The sequence below is a fragment of the Acomys russatus genome, chromosome X (genome assembly GCF_903995435.1).
Source record: "Acomys russatus chromosome X, mAcoRus1.1, whole genome shotgun sequence".
Taxonomy (NCBI): domain Eukaryota; kingdom Metazoa; phylum Chordata; class Mammalia; order Rodentia; family Muridae; genus Acomys; species Acomys russatus.
In genome coordinates, this window is record NC_067169.1 from 79,099,608 (window position 1) to 79,118,544 (window position 18,937).

At 45.5% G+C, this 18,937-nt stretch overlaps 1 protein-coding gene and 2 pseudogenes across 1 annotated transcript; 1 reads left to right on the forward strand and 2 right to left on the reverse strand.

The window, feature by feature from the left end:
• Window positions 1-823, forward strand: LOC127185369 (serine/threonine-protein kinase STK11-like; annotated as a pseudogene).
• A 4,243-nt stretch (window positions 824-5,066) lies between these two features.
• On the reverse strand, window positions 5,067-5,183 carry LOC127186076 (uncharacterized; annotated as a pseudogene).
• Window positions 5,184-13,968: 8,785 nt separating this feature from the next.
• LOC127185071 (nucleus accumbens-associated protein 1-like) lies at window positions 13,969-15,829 on the reverse strand. Its single transcript, XM_051141606.1, is given in 2 exon segments — window positions 13,969-15,086; window positions 15,088-15,829. Coding segments are annotated over 2 exon segments (1,548 nt in total). The 5' UTR covers window positions 15,802-15,829; the 3' UTR covers window positions 13,969-14,252.
• Between the last annotated feature and the right edge of the window lie 3,108 nt (window positions 15,830-18,937).

An 18,937-nucleotide genomic window follows, 5' to 3' on the forward strand; every position in this document is an offset into this window, starting at 1 on the left:
GGCACCAGAATGTGATCCAGGTGGTGGATGTGCTGTACAACAAAGAGAAGCAGAAGATGTATATGGTGATGGAGTACTGCGTGTGTGGCATGCAGGAGATGCTGGACAATGTGCCTGAGAAGCGCTTCCCTGTGTGCTAAGCTCATGGGTACTTCCACCAGCTGATTGCTGGCCTGGAGTACCTACACAGCCAGGGCATTGTTCACAAGGACATCAAGCCAGGCAACCTGCTGCTCACCACCAATGGCACGCTCAAGATCTCCGACCTGGGTGTTGCTGAGGCCCTGCACCCTTTCGCTGTGGATGACACCTGCCGCACAAGCCAGGGCTCCCCAGCCTTCCAGCCACCCGAGATTGCCAACGGACTCGACACCTTCTCAGGTTTCAAGGTGCACATCTGGTCGGCTGGGGTCACACTCTACAACATCACCACGGGCCTGTACCCGTCTCAGGGAGACAATATCTACAAGACCTTTGAGAACATCGGGAGAGGGGACTTCACCATCCCTTGTGACTGCGGCCCGCCACTCTCTGACCTACTCTCTGACCTACTCCCGAGGGATGTTGGAGGCCAGCCAAGAGGTTCTCCATCCGACAGATCAGGCAGCATAGCTGGTTCCAGAAGAAACACCCACTGGCTGAGTCGCTAATGCCTATCCCACCAAGCCCAGACACTAAGGACCGCTGGCGCAGTATGACAGCGGTGCCCTACCTGGAGGACCTGCATGGCCGAGCCGACAACGAGGAGGAGGAGGAGGAGGACTTGTTTGACATTGAGGATGGCATCATCTACACCCCCATTGGCCTTAAATGCCTACGCTGACCTCCTGAATGCTGACATTTTTGGTATGCTTCAGATTGAACTGGGGGCCTCATGCACGCTAAGCAAGTGCTCTACCAACTGAGCTCCATCCCCTGACTTCATTGGAACTTACATTTAACTGACAGGTAAAGTTGTACAAATGTATATAGTACCTTGTAAATATTTGATACCTATATGTACATTTACATATTCAAATTGGGATAAATATATATGAATCAAACATTTCTTTCTGGTGAATACATTCAAAGTTTTCTTTCTCTACCTTTCTAAAATTCCCACTACATTCTTATTCATAGTCATCATTACTGAGCAGTAGCATACCAGAATGTGTTCCTATCTAACTATAACTTAATCCTTTGATTAACCTTTGGCATGCCCTGCCTCCAACTCTCTCCCATTTCTAGTAGCAGTCATCCTCCTAAGCATTAGATTCCACAATGAGTGAGTGAGGTCTTATGGTACCTGTCTTTCTGTGCCTGATCTATTTCACTTGACATCATAGTCTCTGTACGTGCTGCTCCAAATGACAGGCTTCATTCTTTTATGGCTATATAGTATTCCATCATGTGTTTGTAGTATATTTTCTTCATTCGTTGGTAGACACTTAGGTTATTTCCATTTCTTGGGCCTCTTAAGTCTTGTTCTAGTGGACACAGGAGAGAAGAACCTCCCCCACTCAAATCTTCAGGTGATTCTAGTGCAGTAAAAAAAAAAAGATAACTCCCAAAATTAGAGCAAATGCCATTTGGACCCTCAAATTTTTGAGTCTTTGTTTTATCTCTTCTTGTTCAATCTACAGGACAACTGTTTCCCTTCTTAACATCCAGAGCAGCACTGGAACTTGACTGGACAGCAGATCTTCTTAACTCACAAGTGCTGATTCAGTAAGTCTATGGCAGGACCCGCAGCATGCTTAAACAAAGCTGCAGTTGGTCTGAATGCTACTGATACAGGATCAACAGAGGCTGACAGCAAGAGGCAGAACGAAGTCTAGAAAACACAGGCTGTTGCTAGGTCCACTCTGTTTCCACTCCATTTCCCCACCTGAGCTTCTGTGCATTTCTTTACCCGGTGCTCAACCCAGCATGCCCACTACACATTTATCCTACGCAGCTTCTAATGTGTTTTCCAGAAGATCAGGACAATTCATGTCCTATAGATGTATGTTGGACCTGGGGACTAATTTGTAATCTCACTGTACCAAAAAAGTTTGAAATCCTGCACTTGGGCAGCAGAAGCAGGAAAACTGACACATGTTCAAGGCCATCCTGAGCTACATACTCACATCCCAGGAGAATCTGGGCTACAGAATATGACCTTATCTCCCCAAACAAACAAGACAGAAAAAAAAATCACTTTTTGGACTGTTGTGTTCCTTATTCTGGTATGATTGACACTTTGGCCTTTCCATTGCTTTCCATTCCAAAGCACACTCCTATGCTATGTGATACCCTGGGGAGAAGATCACGTGGCACAGAGCCGAAGGGGGTGGCAGCATTTTGAGAACAAAGCCATGGCTAGTTAGGTGAGTAGGCTACAAGTGGATACTTGCTAATGAAGCCTTCAGATGATGAAAGCCTTGTGAGAAGTCCTGAGACAGTCTCCATTTCAGCATGTATGGCATCTTGACTCTGCTATAATGTAATATGGAAGTTGTGCTGGATTTCAGGGTAACTTGTTATTGGCAGTAGGCAACTGAAACGTCATTTACACATAGAAATGAAAGAACTTTCTGTCAGATCTTTTTCTTTTTCCAAAGGCAAACACAGATGTTGCTTCCTCATTCATTTATTGAGCAATACTTGTGGAATGCCTACTAAATCCTAGGTATTGTGTTAAGCTCCAGTAGATGAGCGATAAATAAAAACACACAGTCTGCCTTTTGCACTGGTCTTCAGAATTTCACAAAAGGACTAAGACGCATTTCATTGAATGGAAAATCTTTTCATGCTGTAATTTGGACTTTTTGTTAAAAAGCAGTAAAAACTTCACTCCATTTTGGCCAGAACTCACATACAGGCACTTCTGAAGCTCTGCTCTGGTTTATTTTAAGGCAACCCTAATTTATCTTAGGATAAATTTCTTCTAGAAATTACAAAAAATGTCCGTTTTACATGTATTTGCCTTCTATGCCGTTCTGCCTTACAGGTAGATTTCTTTCTATGTCTTCCCCACTAGTCCCCACTCTATCTTTTACGTACACATGATGTCGTGCTATGTGAAAAACAGTAGTGATTTGATATCAATTATGGCTTTGTTAATATGAATGCTTGTCACTATTTTCTCTTATTTGGGGGAAGTATTTCTTTTTCTTTAAAAAAATTTTTTTGTGTATATGTTTAAAAAAAGAAACATAATAAAAATCATGAAAAAAAAACCTTTTTATTGCCTCTATCTGGACTTCACCCCAATCCCATTCATCTCCCCTTCCCCTCACACCTGCCCTCCACCCTTGCAATCTCCCCTACAACAGAGGCAAAAAAATCTCATTGTGGAACCTATAGTGTGTCATCGTATACCCCCTTGTCCATAGTTCTTTGCTTGCAAATGTTCATTGCAATGACCCGTTGGTGTGGTATAAGGCCTCTGGCCTCTGCTACTCTATTATCATTGGAACCTCATTGAAACTCCTCCTGGGTATCTTGTTGCTACCCCTGTGGCCAGGAGATCCCATAGTTTTAGATCTGTAGGATGGGCCCCCTCAAGCACTCCAGGAGTTCATTGATGTGACAGATGTTGGGGTGGGCCAATTCAAAGCCCATCATCTGGACCTGAAAGGTATCCTAGATGGTCAGTCCACCTGCTCTCCTGCTCTCACACCCTTAGGGCCAGCTCACTTGCAAACCCTGCAACTCGGGCCAGCTCTTACCCTGCTGCCTAGGCGAGGTACAGGGCTCACTCTCCCAAATGTTTTAGATAGTGTGGGACATGCCCGGTTCTCCCACTCTCAAGGCTCCATCGCCAGCTCTACTTCCTGCCATAGATGGCTAGGGATGAGGAAGGGGAGAAAGACGTCTCTCCCTCATCCATGCCACTGCCCAGCAGACAAGAGACAGAGCCAGCTTTCATGTGCTCACATCCTCAGGGCCAGCTCATCTGCACCCCCTACATCCAGGACCAGCTCTACTCTGCTGCCTAGGTGAGGAGCAGGGCCTGCTCTCCAGAGTGCTGCAGCTGGTGAGGGACAGGGACAGCTACTCTGCTCTCTTGACCTCAGGGCCAGATCTCCTGCCTGCTGTGGTTGTGGGGCCAGCTCTCCCACACTTGCACCCTCAGGACCAGCTCACCTGTGCCCCTGCCATCAGGGTGAGCTCTATTGTGCAGCCCAGGTGAGATTCAGGGCCTGCTCTCCTGAGCACTACAGCAGGTGAGTGACAAGGACAGCTCTCCTACTCTCGTGACCACATTACATCCTGATTGTTAACCCCCTTGCTTGCATCTTCCCGTTCCCACCCTCCTTCCCTCTTCTGCTCTATTCCCTCCCCTAATCCTCTGAAGGAGGGGTTGGGACTCCTCCCCCACCATCTGACCACAGCCTATCAGGTCTTAGGATAGCCAGCAATCCCCTTCCTCTGTGTGTCCAAAAGGCCTCCCCACCAAGGGGAGAAAAGACAAAGTACCTCTTCTTTGTCCATACCATCACATGGGAGATGAGTGGTAAGGCCAGCTCTCCCACCATCATTGGCAACTCCCACAATGTGTGTGTGGGAGGGCATTCTTCTGAGTACTGCAACTGGCTAGGGGCAAGGTCAGCTCTCCTATTTCTCATGCTTCCAGGGCCAGCTCTCCCAGGATGCCCATGTGAGGGGTGGGGGCCAATTCTACATAGTTCTCAGATATCAACAACATGTCCTGGGGTGGCAGCACAGACCAGGGACGTCTGCCTGGCCCTTGGTGGTAACAGACCCCTGCTACTGCAGAACCATAGACACAGACATGGCCCCTGATGGCAGCACAGGCAAGACCTCACCCTTCACACCAGGCTGCTCTGCAATGTCCAGGTTATCTCAAGTCAGCTACCTAGCTGGGCCTATGGCACCGGTGGCAATCTTCTTGGGCTCCTCCTCCTCACCCTGTCTGCTTGAGTGGCCCCTTGGTCATCTGTCTTGGACTAACTCCCACACGGGGCCTGAGGTCCCAGGTGAGGTTCTTCAAGTTTCCTGCTTGCTCGCCATCCTGGGAACCCATCCAGACATGCCTGGTGCCAGACTGGTGGTTGGCTCAGACTTGCTTTTCTTTAGGGGATGTTCAGCTACTAATCGTTCTGATGTTCATAGGTCCGAACACTGAGTGTAGATAAAGTCTCTTCCCTCTCTGCCACCTGTTGATACACCTGTGATGCAACATCTCTAGGGACGGGAAGAAGTAGTTCTTAAAAGTGTGAACACATTTACTTTTTAGATCTCTGTTCCTTTCTAAAATATTTAGATTATAATAATGGTACCTAATAAGGTTGTAAATCCTAATCATCACAAGATAAAGCAATAAATATATAATGGATACTCTACACTAGTTTTCTTAGTAGAACGTTATTCAAATGCACGCAAAGTATCCTATTATTTTATGTCTGCATAATACTTTATAAAAAGTGTCAAATGTATAGAAAAGCACCATAAATAGAACACAAAATACCATGCAATTAATGACTGCTTAAGGCAAGAATGAGCTTATTAGCATATGAAATTAAAGCTAGATATGTGCCTGGCAAGGGAAGAATGATCTTTTAGTGAATCTTGACATTAATTTGTGATTAATCAGTTTTCTTGGTGACTCATCTTGGTCAAGTTTGTCCAGGAGTATTAATTCAATTTATTTCAAGTACGATCAGAAAATTGCCTTTTCAGCAGTAAGTATGCAAATACCTAAAGGAGAACAGGCATTAGATATTTCTACCCCCACTGGGAATACAATCATTTAAAAATCTAGGAAATTTAAGGTTGATGCTATAGCACTTATTTCAAAAAAAGATGAATATCAAATGGCCGAGAAACACTTAAAGAAATGCTCGTCCTCATTAGTCATCAGAGAAATGCAAATCAAAACGACACTGAGATTCCATCTTACACCCATCAGAATGGCTAAGATCAAAAACTCAAATGACACCACATGTTGGCAAGGATGTGGAGAGAGAGGAACACTCCTTCATTGCTGGTGGGAATGCAAAACTAGTACAACCACTTTGGAAAGCTATCTGGCGCTTTCTCAGAAAAATGGGAATAGGGCTTCCTCAAGACCCAGCTATCCCACTCCTTGGAATATACCCAGAAAATGCCCTACCACACAACAGGGACATATGTTCAACCACGTTCATAGCTGCTTTATACATAATAGCCAGAACATGGAAACAGCCTAAGTGTCCCTCAGTAGAAGAATGGACTAAGAAACTGTGGTACATTTACACTATGGAATACTACTCAGCTATTAAAAACAAGGAATTCCCGAAATTTGTGGACAAATGGATTGATCTAGAAATTATCATAATGAGTGAGTTCACCCAGAAGCAAAAAGAGACAAATGGTATATACTCACTTATATCAAAACACTAGTCCATGAAAAACTTTACTTACCAAAAAAGTGGGTCAGAAGAGAGGACATCCTATTGAGACTTTAGGCGAGAGTAGCATGGAAGAATGGGGAAATAGTAGGACCCACAGGGTCCTGGAAACCTACAATAAGAACTTTATAACAGGCAGATCTGGGTCCTGGGGTCCTCCTCAAACTAAGGCACCAGCCAAGGAGAATATAGGCAGTAAGCTTCGAACTCCTACCAGGACCTAGCCGACGAACATGATATTCTCCACCGTTGAGTGGAGAGTGAGATCTGACTCTCACACGAACTCTGGTGCCCCTTTTCTGACGACGTCCCCTGGATGGGGAGGCCTGGTGGCACTCAGAGGAAGGACAGCAAGTTACCAAGAAGAGACTCCATATTCTAAGAGCATATATAGGGGGAGGAGGTCTCCCTCAATCACAGTCATAGGGGAGGGGAGAAGGGGGAAGGGGAAGTGGGAGGGAGGGAAGAATGGGAGGAAACAGGGGAAGGGCTAACAATTGAGATGTAATATGAATAAAATAATAAAATTGAAAAAAAAAGATGTAGCCAAACATAGTCAAGCTTATTTTCTTAATTTTTGAAAGAAATGTTTTCACCTAAAACTTTAAATTAACCATGTGTCATTCCTTTGCTAACACATATATTTAAAAAATTAGTATTATCCTCAGTGTATAACCCAGTAAGACCTTGGACTTGCAATCCTCTGCCTTTAGAGTCCTGAGAGATTGGGGTTACCAGCCTGTGCCACCAGGCCTAGCTTATCCTCAGTTTTAAACTTTTTACTTGTTCTAATATATATACATATATATATATATATATTATATATATATATATATATATATATGTATATATATATATAATGTGAATCTTTTTATTCTCTTTTTGTTGCTGTTTGGCACAACATCTCATGTAGCCCAGGCTTCCCTCAAACTCCCTATATAGCTGAGGATATCCTTGAACTTTTTCACTTTCTAGCTCCACCTCCTTAGTGTTATAGGGATACATTAATATATTCATTTTAATTTTTGTTTGAGGATGTTATACATGCATATAATGTACTTTGGTAAGACCCACCTCTCCCTTCCCTTCCCTGTAATTTTTTCCATATGTATCCCACCATTTTCCCATTCAATTTCATGTGTTCTTTTTAAAGAATCCATTGGAAAAAATACCCTTAAAATTTTTAGAATCCTCCAATTGCTGCCTGTTAGTGCATGAGTGCAAGACCATCACCTAGAGCCTGGATAGCCTCTCAGGATCCTTATCCCTAAACATACAACAAAACATAACAACAACAGCAACAACAACAAAAAACCTGACTCTGCCTGTTCCAGAAGAAGTTGTCACAGCCAATGAAACTGGAGTTACAGACACTTTTGAACTGACATGGATGCTGTGATCCAAATTCAGGTCTCTGGAAAAGCAACAAGTGTTCTTAGCCACTGAGCAATCTCTCTAGCCATGGAAAATATAAGGGGTTTTTGGTTTGTTTGTTTTTGTTTTTGTTTTTTTGAGACAGGGTTTCTCTGTGTAGCCCTGGCTGTTCTGGAACTCACCCTGTAGACCAGGCTGGCCTCAAAGTCACAGAGATCTGTCAGCCTCTGTCTCCCGAAGTGCTAGGACTAAAGGTGTGCGTCACCATGCAAGTGACCATACAAGTTTTGATGGTCTGGTTTAGATATGGGTTCTCTGGCTAGGGACTATTACATATTTGGTTCAAGTTTGAATAAACTGAAATGAAAGGAAGAATGCGACCCAAAAGATCCATAGTCAGAACTTCAACTGGATAAACAACTCAATTTCCTCTACAAAAATTTCAAGGGAAACAGGAAGACAAGATTGTGCGCTGGTCATTGTGGTCCTACTCGTTAAGAGATATATGAGGGGCTGGGTGTGGTGGCACATGCCTGTAATTTCAGCACTCTAGGAGGCAGAGGCCGGTGGATCTCTGTCAGTCAGTTCCAGGCCAGCCTAGTCTACAGAGTGAGTTCCAGGACAGCCAAGGCTACACAGAGAAACCCTGTCTCAAACAAACAAAAAAGGAAAGGAAAGAAAGAGATCCATGATGAATGAATTAACTGATTCCCATGTAGGTCTCATATTTGAGACCCGATTCAAGGAAATCGTGTGGGGTTTTTTTTTTCCAACAATGAGTATTTGTGCACACTGACTGAACAGATGTTTAATGATCTTAAATATTAAAGAACAATTAATTTTTCTGGTATTGCGTATGTGGGTGTCTGTTCAGGTGGCCAAGAGGTCAGAAAATGGCGTTAGATTCCCCTGGAGCTGGAGTTACAGGTGGTTGTAAGCCACCTTATGCAGGTGCTCAGAACTAAATTTGGGTCTTCTAGTTCAGAAAGTACTCTTAGCCACTTCAGCATTTCTCCAGCTTCAACAGTTTGTATTTTTAACATAAATATCAAGAGAGCAAAACACACACACACACACACACACACACACACACACACACATATATTTGAGACAGGGTTTCTATGTGTAGCTTTGACGGTTCTAGACCCACTCTATAGACCAGTCAGGCCTGGAACTCACAGAGATCTGCCTGCCTTTGGCTCCCGAGTGCTGGGATTAAAGGCATGCATTACCACTGCCTGGCTAATTAATAATTTTTTTTTTCAAAAAAAGAATGGCAAAATGCAGCCCATGGTTTGATACACTAAAATGTAATTAAAATTAGCATAAATAAACTGGTGAAGTTGATCTTTTCTTGATTGGGGTTGGATTTTTAATGATGAGAACAAAATCAAAACATTTTCAGAATCAAAAATAGAGGTTACAAGAAACACTTGTTAAATAAACTTTTCAATAACACATTCAAGGAAGAAAAGTGGAGCTCCGGAAGGGTATCTGACACTGAAGAAGGAAGGACAGGGCTAGGGAAACATCGCAGTGGTACTAGGGTGCTTGCCTAGTATGTGCAAGGCCCTGGGTTCAATGGTCAGTACTACTAAAAGGGCGGGGGTGGGGGGCAATTACACTGGCTAAAGTGATGACTCCAAGATTAAGAGCACTGTCTGCTCTTCCCAAAATCCTGAGTTCAACTCCCAGAAACCACATGGTGGCTCATAACCATCTATAATGAGATCTGGTGCCCTCTTCTGGCACGCAGGCACACATGCATAGAGAATGCTGTATAAAAAAAAAAAAATAAATATTTTAAAAAAGAAAAAATTTATACTTTAAGATTTGTGTATTTAGTTGTAGATCAGTTACATTCCAAAAACATTGGAAAATAAACAGTGGCAAAAATATGGGTGGAATCTAAAACAGATTTAAAAGTATCTACTTTGTGGGGTTAAAACAAAATAAGGCCTAGCACTCAGAAAACAATGGAGGCAAACAGATGTCTGTGAGTTCAAAGCTTGCCTCTCATACACAGCCAACTGCAGGCCAACTAGGGCTACCTAGTGAGAGCCTGACTTTAAAAAAAGTCAAGCAATAACTTACATAGACCCAATTAGGATGAAGTATGTGCAATATTGTTAATATCTTAATGTTACAGTACAGTCTTCGACTTTCTGGAGGTTGTCACCTGTGCTATACGGGAGTTTTTCTTCAATGTACTTCTTTCAGGAGGAGTAAGCCCACCAAACTCCCTGGTTTGTTAACCTAGACTTGGATGGAATATGTTTGATCTGTTGTTGTCACCATGTATTGATTGAACTGACACATCTGCCCAGGCAAAGTTTTTTTTTGTTTGTTTTTTGTTTTTTTGTTTTTTCTTCGAGACAGGGTCTTTCTGTGTAGCCTTGGCTGTCCTGGACTCGCTTTGTAGGCCAGGCTGGCCTCAAACTCACAGAGATCCTCCTGCCTCTGCCTTCAGAGGGCTGTGATTAAAGGCGAGCGCCACCACCACCTGGCCTGCCTAGGCAAAGTTACAGGACACTCATCTTCCAATTACTCACGTCCTGTACAGTGGAGAATGCAAATGACCTCATGAATGAACCTCACAATTTTAACAGGAACAACATATTCTAGTTAAAAAGGAGCACATAGCGTATGATTCATTTGTAATCCATAAGTTTCAAGAATAGGCACAATAATCTCAGCTTTTTTACATCAGTTTCCTAGGTTAGCAAACAAAAGAGTGGGTTTAATCATGACATCTGCGTATGCAGCACAGTTGGCTGTGTTCTTTCCTCACTGCTTCTTTGTTCTTGTCCTTCCTCTGTTTCCTCCAGCAGATACCCTTCCTTCCCTAGTTAGTGCACCTTGTGATTTCCTATTATATGTAATCCATTACCCACTGTATTTTCACCCTCACCTAATCCTTCCCTTCATGATGCCCTTTCTAGCTTTGTTAACCTACAGACACATATAAACAGACACACGGGTTGGAGAGATGGCTCAGATGTTAAGAGCACTGCCTTCTCTTCCAAAGGTCCTGAGTGCAGTTCCCAGAAACCACATGATGGCTCACAAGCATCTACAATGTAATCTGGTGCTCTCTTCTGGCCTGCACGTCAGGCGTTATCTGCAGGGAGAACACTGTATATAATAAATAAATCAATCTTAAAAATCACAAAAACAACACACACGCACACATATACAAATGCATACATGGAAACTAAATGTGAACTTATCCATTTTAAAAATTATATATTACATATTATATAATTATGTATACATAGATTTTAAATTTGGCTTCTACATATGAGCAAAACCACGGCCTTTATGTTTATGTGATTTTTGTTTATTATTATCTCTTTATTAGTATTTTAGCATTTCTTCATAGTAGGTGTGGTTTGCAAGCATGTATATCTGTGCACCACATTTGTGCCTGGTGCCCATAGTCAGTTCCCCTGGAACTGGAGTTAAAGTAGGTTATGAGACCCCATATAAGTTCTGGGATGAAGTCTGCTTCTCTGGAAGAGCAACCACTGCTCTTAGCCACTGAGATATCGTTTCAGTCCTGGTCTCTTTTTTGAAAGGTGAGGGTGGCTCTAGCCTCTGGAGAACAAAGGAATAGTAATGGGGGGCTATTGGGGAAATACTTTGGGTGCTGTTGAGGAATTCATGGTACTTTGTACATTTGTAATAATTCTGTGGCAATGCATTCAACTGTGCATACATTTCCTATGTACCTTTCTGTGAGTTCCAGAACAGCCAGAGCTAGGCAAGAGGAACCTTGTCATGAAAAAAAAAAAAGGTTGAGATTTTTATAATGAATACAATGTGTTTCATTGGATCCACCCCTTTTTCTTCCTCTCCAACTTTTTTTTTCTTTCTTTTTCTTTTTCTTTTTTTTTTTTTTTTTTTTTTTTGTTACAAAGGCGTCTTGTTTATTCTTATCAGCATCACTGACTTTCAGGGTTCACATTTCCCAACACCGCTCCTCTCCGTACAGTAGTTAATGCGCAATCTCACTGTGGGCCTAGGAAGGGTGGGGGCTTGGCTCTGGGTGGGGAGGGCATTGGCACTTCACTTGGGCCAGTGCATGATGTCCTGTCCCCATGAGAGGCATGGATGGGTGGGAGGGTAGCCACTGGGTTTGCCCCTAGTTGTTTTCCTGCTAGGTGGGTTACTTTTCACTCTCCTGGGTGCTTGGGGTGGGGACCGTGCAGCTCTCAGGAGGGTAGGACAAGCAGCTGACCACCAGGAGGGGTGCAGGGGTGGCTCCTGAGGTAAGACACAACCCTGTCTTTGGCTCTCCTAGTGAGTAGTTTTCTCCCCTGTACCCCTTGCTTTATGCCTCCCTTACCCCAAGCCCTGGGAGTCAGGGCCACCTCCTGAGGTGCTTGGAGCCGATGGGCTTTGCTGCCCACTCTACTACAAGACCTCTCAGTCCCATGGAGCTGCCCCCTTATGAAGCCTGGGCAGGGAGCACAGCCTGCCCTCATCATGGCCAGGCTCAGCTGCTTGCCACTTCACCAGGAGATTGTGCTTTGGGATCTTCGCTGAGGGAGGTGGGACAACAGGCCAGGGCAAGAGTGAAGGGAGGGGCTATGACTAAGGTGCTTGTGCTTTAGCTAGGGATGTCAACTCCCCTCCACATGGCCACCCAGGGCTAAGGTACTAGGGTCCAAGTCAGACCCAACACCCCACCCTCATCACCAGATGTTAAGAGGGATCCCGGCAGATTAGAGGGTGCTGCTGGCCTGGAGGCAGGTCTCCAGATCTGACTCAAAAGGCTCCATCCCACCTTCTCCAAACCTGCAACCCTTTCCCCGGTTAAGGATGCTAGGACGCAGAGTTGGAGAGAGGGAGGGAGGTCAGGGCTAGAACAGAACCAGTGAGATGGTGAAATGACATTAATAGAGGAGAGTAACAGAAACCCTGTGCTCACACATGAAACTCAAAACCCAAGAGCTTGCTCCTGGAGAGCTGGAGTGGAAAGGAACGGCCAGAGACAGCTCCACAAACCACTGACAATGGATGTGGACCCTGCCCTGCCTCATCCCCCAGGAGTGGGCTCAGCCAACTAGGACCTGTAAACACCCTTAAACTGTAGTCCTGTGGGAGAAGAAGCTGGTTGGATCCACAGGAGCCCTAGGACTGGGCCCCTGTGGAAACATGCACCCACATTACACACACACACACACACACACACACACACACACACACACACACACACAGAGTTTTCCCTGCATCCTGCCTTCCACAGCCCAGGGACCAAGGGGACCTCAGACACATTCCCATTGATTTGAAAAATAAAAGGAAATCTTATACTTCATTATTTCATTAGCTAAAAAAATGTTTCAAAAAGTTATGTACAGGGGTGGGGGCTGGGAGCCCTGCCCAGGGTCAGAAGGGCGGTGGCCTCCCAGCCTGCTCCCTAGTTTTGCTGCCTCTTGATCTTCACGGTTTTAAAAGCAAACACTCTACACAGGCGCGTGTGCGCGTGCACGCATGCACACACACACACACACACACACACACACACACACAAATTCTGCCAGACTGGAAACCTGTCCTGAGACCCTCGCCTGCCCACAGGAACACTGCTCTCTTGGAATTAGCCTCTTGGGCTGAGGGGAACCCCAAAGGCAGAGCAGGGTGAGATTGAGAGGGGCATGATGAAGCCTTTCACAGAGGGTCAGTTCTAGAATTTTTCTAAGCCTTTTTGGGCTTGTTTCCCTCAGTTGTAAAATGGACAGTCCCTCTTGGCCTCACCTACCCCAGCCCCAAGGTGCAGGTACAGACGAGAGGGACAGGAAGGCGCTTTTGGAGACATGGATGCACTGGGGGGGGGGGGGGGGGGGAGGGGTCCTGAGAACCCCTGGTCCCATGGAGTCCCAAGCAGCCACAGTGAGGGGCAGGCTCTTGAGCCCTGCCCATCCCCTAGCCGGGCCTGGTGCTGGGAAATGCCTAAGAGGAAGGGGACCAGGGCTCCCCATGAGTGTTGAGGAAGGTCACAGATCCCACCTGATGCCTGTCCTCTCCTGACCCAGCCCAGCTTGCTTTGAGGAAAAGGTGTGGGATGGCAGGGAGGCAGAGGGGCTGGGAGCATGCAGCACTCCCTGCAGGTTCTGGAGTGGGACAGATAGTAGCTTGTGACTAAGGTGGTAAGGGTATGTATGTGACAAGAGGGGGAGTGTAACACCCATGGGAAGGTCCTGGGAAGTTACTGGAGGACCTCTGCTGAGGGGGGTGTCTGTCTGGAAGCTGTATTCTATGTTCTGCCATATTCTGCTCTTTTTCACTGTCACTGAGAAAGCTGCTGTAGGCGTTGCCCTCTGCTAGGTACAGTGGCTTGGCCTTGGTCAGCCAGCTCTTGCATCTGGATAGAGGGCACGGAGCACCCCCTCTCAGGTCCTGGGGAGGGACAAACAGTAGATCGTGACCAGGTGGTAGGTGGGGGGGGGTGTGATAGGAGGGGGAGTGTGACATCCTGTGAAAGGGGTGTCACATATGTTACTGGAGAACCTCAGCTGAAGGGCCAGCCTCACCATCATGGCTGGCTGTCTCGAAGCTGTGTTCTATGCTCATCATGTCCGGTTCTATCTTGCCAGTGTCGCTGATGAAGCTGCTGTAGCTATCACCCTCCACCAGGTGCAGTGGCTTGGTCTTGGGCAGCCAGCTTTTACGTACTACTCGGTGGACATCGGTGCACATGTCGGCTGCAATGGCATTCATCTCACTCTCCTTGAAGTTGGGGGCAAAGTTCTGGCAGTAGTACTTGACAGCATGGAGGACACGACTGTCCAGTGGCCTGCGTCTAGGGTCATTGGTGGAAGAACAGATGCCAGTGCCACAGCTATTGGCCAGTGTGTTCCGGTCAAAGAAGGAAGCCAGGAACCGCCACAGCAAGACCTTGTGCCGCGTGCCTGCACTGACGTGGCAGTTCGTGAGCTGTGCCCTTGTGATGTATATATTGGTGCCTGTCACGAGCTCCAGCTTCTCTGACGGGTCACCTTCATCGTAGAGCTTTGGGTGGCAGCGACTACCCATCTGGTTGATAAGTTCAGCTGGGAGAGAGGCCAGGTCTTGCCGCACTCAAATGCGACTGTGGGACTCGAGGACCACCTGCTCAGGGAAGGCTTCTACCTTCTCAGCTGTCTGGCCAATGTTCAACATACTGTCCACGGTGCACATATTGCAGGTCTGATGGTACTGCTCATCTGTGCCCTCCTCACCCGCCTCTTCTTCCTCGTCTCCTTCATTGTGATAGGAGCCAGGGCTGTCACTAGTGTAAGCACTGGAGGTGCCTGGGCTGGTCCGCTCTGACATGCTGGGCCCACTCACACATACATCCCCCCACTGCAACCACAGCCACTGCTGCTGTAGCTGTGGCCACTGAGACAGGCTGGGGCATCCGGTTAGGGGCCAGGTCTGGCGTGGAGAACTTGGCCATCTTGCAGCTGCCACTGTTGCCATCACTGCCTCCTGCTTCCTTCTGGCTGCTATGCCGCAGCCTCTTGGCCATGGGTGTGCACTGCACAGAGTCCAGCTCCTGTTCTGTCTTAACTCGTGACACAAGGGGCAGTGGCGTGCTACAGGCCGGCCAACCCAATGTCTGCACTTCGGGACTCTGAGGCTCTGAGGATGGGGCCTCCTCTGGGTGCAGGCCCTGGGAGTCACAGCTTGGAGAGCTAACTTTGAGGAAGAACTCAGTGCCTTTCTCCATGATCTCCTGGATCTGCAGGAAGCCAGCTGTATAGATGAGTAGGAACTGGTCCCCCATGTTCATGCGCAGCCGGCCTGTATAGCAAAATGCGAGGAGCTGCTGGAATGACTGTGGCTGCACAGCAGCCGGCAATTCTACCACAGCAACGCGGCTGCTGTTGAATAAGTCCCGGAAGTAGGAGCTGCTGGCGGCCAGCACAGCACGGTGGGCTTTAAAGGCATGGCCCTTAACCACCACTGATACATCACAGTCCAGTCCCTGTAGCCGCTGCTCATTGAGGCACTCAAGGATGCTGTTGCCAAAGTTTGGAATCTCCATCTGCAGGGTCTGCACCATGGCAGCAGTGGCTTCTCCTTCGTCCAGGGTCTCATCTAGTTGTGTGACTGTGTGGAACAGGCTGCTCTGTTTTTTTCAAACTTAAGTTTCACATCATGGATCACCACATTTTCCTGCTTTCATACATTAGGCCAAAACTCAGAAGGCTCGGTGTCTGAGTGGCTCCTTTGCACACTTGCCAAGCATTTGGGAAGTTATATACCTTTGCTCTTTCCTGGAAGCTAAGACTCTTAATTTAGCTTACATCTTAAGTAATTGCCCAGAGTACGTTTTGGGATTGAGATTCAAAGCCAGCGAAAACTATTCCAGGGCTTGAGTTAATCTGCAAGGTGCCCAAAGGAAGCCGCCTAAAGATGCCAAATTCCTTCGCTTTTCGCCCTGAACTGAATTGCCGTGAAACTCCCTTGTATAAGAGTTGCACTATTTATCCACAAATTTCGGGAATTCCTTGTTTTTAATAGCTGAGTAGTATTCCATAGTGTATATGTACCACAGTTTCTTTATCCACTCTTCTACTGAGGGACACTTAGGCTGTTTCCATGTTCTGGCTATTATGAATAAGTCTGCTATGAACATGGTTGAGCAAATTTTCTTGTTGTGTGCTGGAGCGTCTTCTGGGTATATTCCAAGGAGTGGAATAGCTGGGTCTTGAGGAAGCCCTATTCCCAGTTTTCTGAGATAGCACCAGATAGATTTCCAAAGTGGCTGTACTAGTTTGCATTCCCACCAGCAATGAAGGAGTGTTCCTCTCTCCCCACATCCTCGCCAGCATGTGGTGTCGCTTGAGTTTTGAAATGATCATAATGAGTGAGTTAACCCAGAAGCAGAAAGAATCAAATGGTATATACTCACTTATATCTGCATACTAGCCCAAGGGGCATGACCCACGAAAGCCTTCACTTACCAGGAAACTGGGACAGAGGGGAAGGCATCCTATTGGGACTCTAAATGAGAGACGCATGGGAGAATAGCAAAATAAAAGGATACAGAGGGTCCTAGAAATCTACAAGTAGAACAATATGATAGGCAGATTTGGGCCCAGGGGTCCCGCTCAAACTAAGGCACCAGCCAAGGACAACCCAGGAGGTAAACTTTAAACCCCTTCCCAGATCTAGCCAATGGTCAGAATATTCTCCACAGTTGAGTGGAGAGTGTGATATGACTTTCTCACGTACTATGGTGCCTCACATTTGACCATGTCCCCTGGAGGGGGAGACCTGGTGGCACTCAGAGGAAGGACAGCAGGTAGCCAAGAAGAGACTTGATACCCTATGATAATATATAGGGGGAGGTGATCCCCCTCAGGAACAGTCATAGGGGAGGGGAATAATGGGAAAATGGGGGGGGGAGGAATGGGAGGATACAAGGGATGGGGTAAACATTGAGATGTAACAAGAATAAATTAATAAAATTAAAAAAAAAAGAGTTGCACTATTGAAAACCACCTATGTAGAATAGTCCGCGCACTTTTCTCAGAAGAATCTTATAGCTCATGCAATCACTTTCCCTCTCAACTTTGTGGACTCTTTTCTAATCTCACTGAGTCCTTTTGATGCTGACAGTACCTGGCTAGGGCCATCCACGAGACAGAGTTTCTCTGTATAGCCTTGCTCTCTTAGCCTAGCTTTGTAGACCAGGCTGGCCACGAACTCACAGCGATCCACCTGCCTCTGCCTCCCAAGTGCTAGGATTACAGGTGTGCATCACCACACCTGGCTTGACAATTGTAATTTTAAAAACTCAGACGATGACAGTTTTGAGCCAAGTTTGGTTATCTGTGAATATGGGCACTGGGGCCAGTGGAAAGGTAAGTGTATTTCACTTTTCTTTTTTGAGATGGTCTCTCATTGTGTTACCTAAGGTGGCCTTTATTATTCCTGCGCTCACGTGATTCCCCTTCTTTCGCTAACAAGATTACATTTTGTAGGCCAGGTGGGCTTGGAACTCACAGTCCTGTTTCAGAATCCTGAGTGCTGCGATTACAGGTGTGGGCCACCATGCTCCCGCAACAGTACTTTTTAATCTTTTCACTGTTTGAAGGGTTCTGAGGAGATTTCAATTCAATTTGATAGGCATGCATTAATTGTCTATGTATTTCAGTAGCTGCGAAGATAATGCTAAAAATAATGGCTCATTTCCTCTAAGCCATACCACATGAATAATCACTCTACTTACAAGTTCCCATTTAATTTTCACTATATCCTATGAAGTAGGTACTGTTGATCTTACAGATATCAGGCACAGGGAGGTTAAGCTATCAATACAGATCACACAGCTCTAAGAGCTGAGATTTGAATTCCCAGCCCAAGACTCCTTCCTAGGTTTCATCGCCTAATGTCACAGCCACTAGCAACAATGGGGCTACTTGAATACTTGGAATATGACCAGTCCTAATTGATATGTGCTGTCAACTTAAAGGACACGTGTTATTTCAGAGGGATTTTATGAAAGAATATAAAATCTCAATAGTATTTTGAGCGGCTTATGAAATGTCTTAGCAGTTAAGAGCACTGGCTGTTCTAGCAGAGGACCTAGATTCAGATCCCAGCACCCACTTGGTGGCTCACAATCATCATGTAACTCCAGTTCCAAGGCATCTGATACCCGCTTCTGGGCACCGGGCATGAATGTGGCAAGCAGATAAACATGCAGACAATCCCCCAACACACACACAATGATAAATTTTAAAGGTAAAAAAGATTTTATTATATACTTTTCATGATATCTTGATAATTAAAATACAATTAATTTTATTTTTTATCTTTTTAATGTGATTACTAGTGAATTTTACGTACATGTTTCACATTACCTTTTTATTGCAAAGTTTTGCTTCACTGGGTGCATACTAAATCATGGTCTTTGCGTGAGGCAAATTGGTCATGATGCTAAAAAGCTTACAGATTGAGTGCATAAGGCCTTGGGAGTAAAAAATTTACTAAATTGTATTTAAATTATGAGCTATGAAAGAGGAAGGAGCGATTCTAATTTATTCATTAAAAATTAATTAATTAAAGGAGAATTTCTAAAATGTTAATATTATTTCACAGATATTAATGGCAATGGTGAGGATAAGGGGAATATGGGGTGCATTTGGAAATAAGCTAGTAGTCTAGTTTGAGATAAATGACACAGGAAG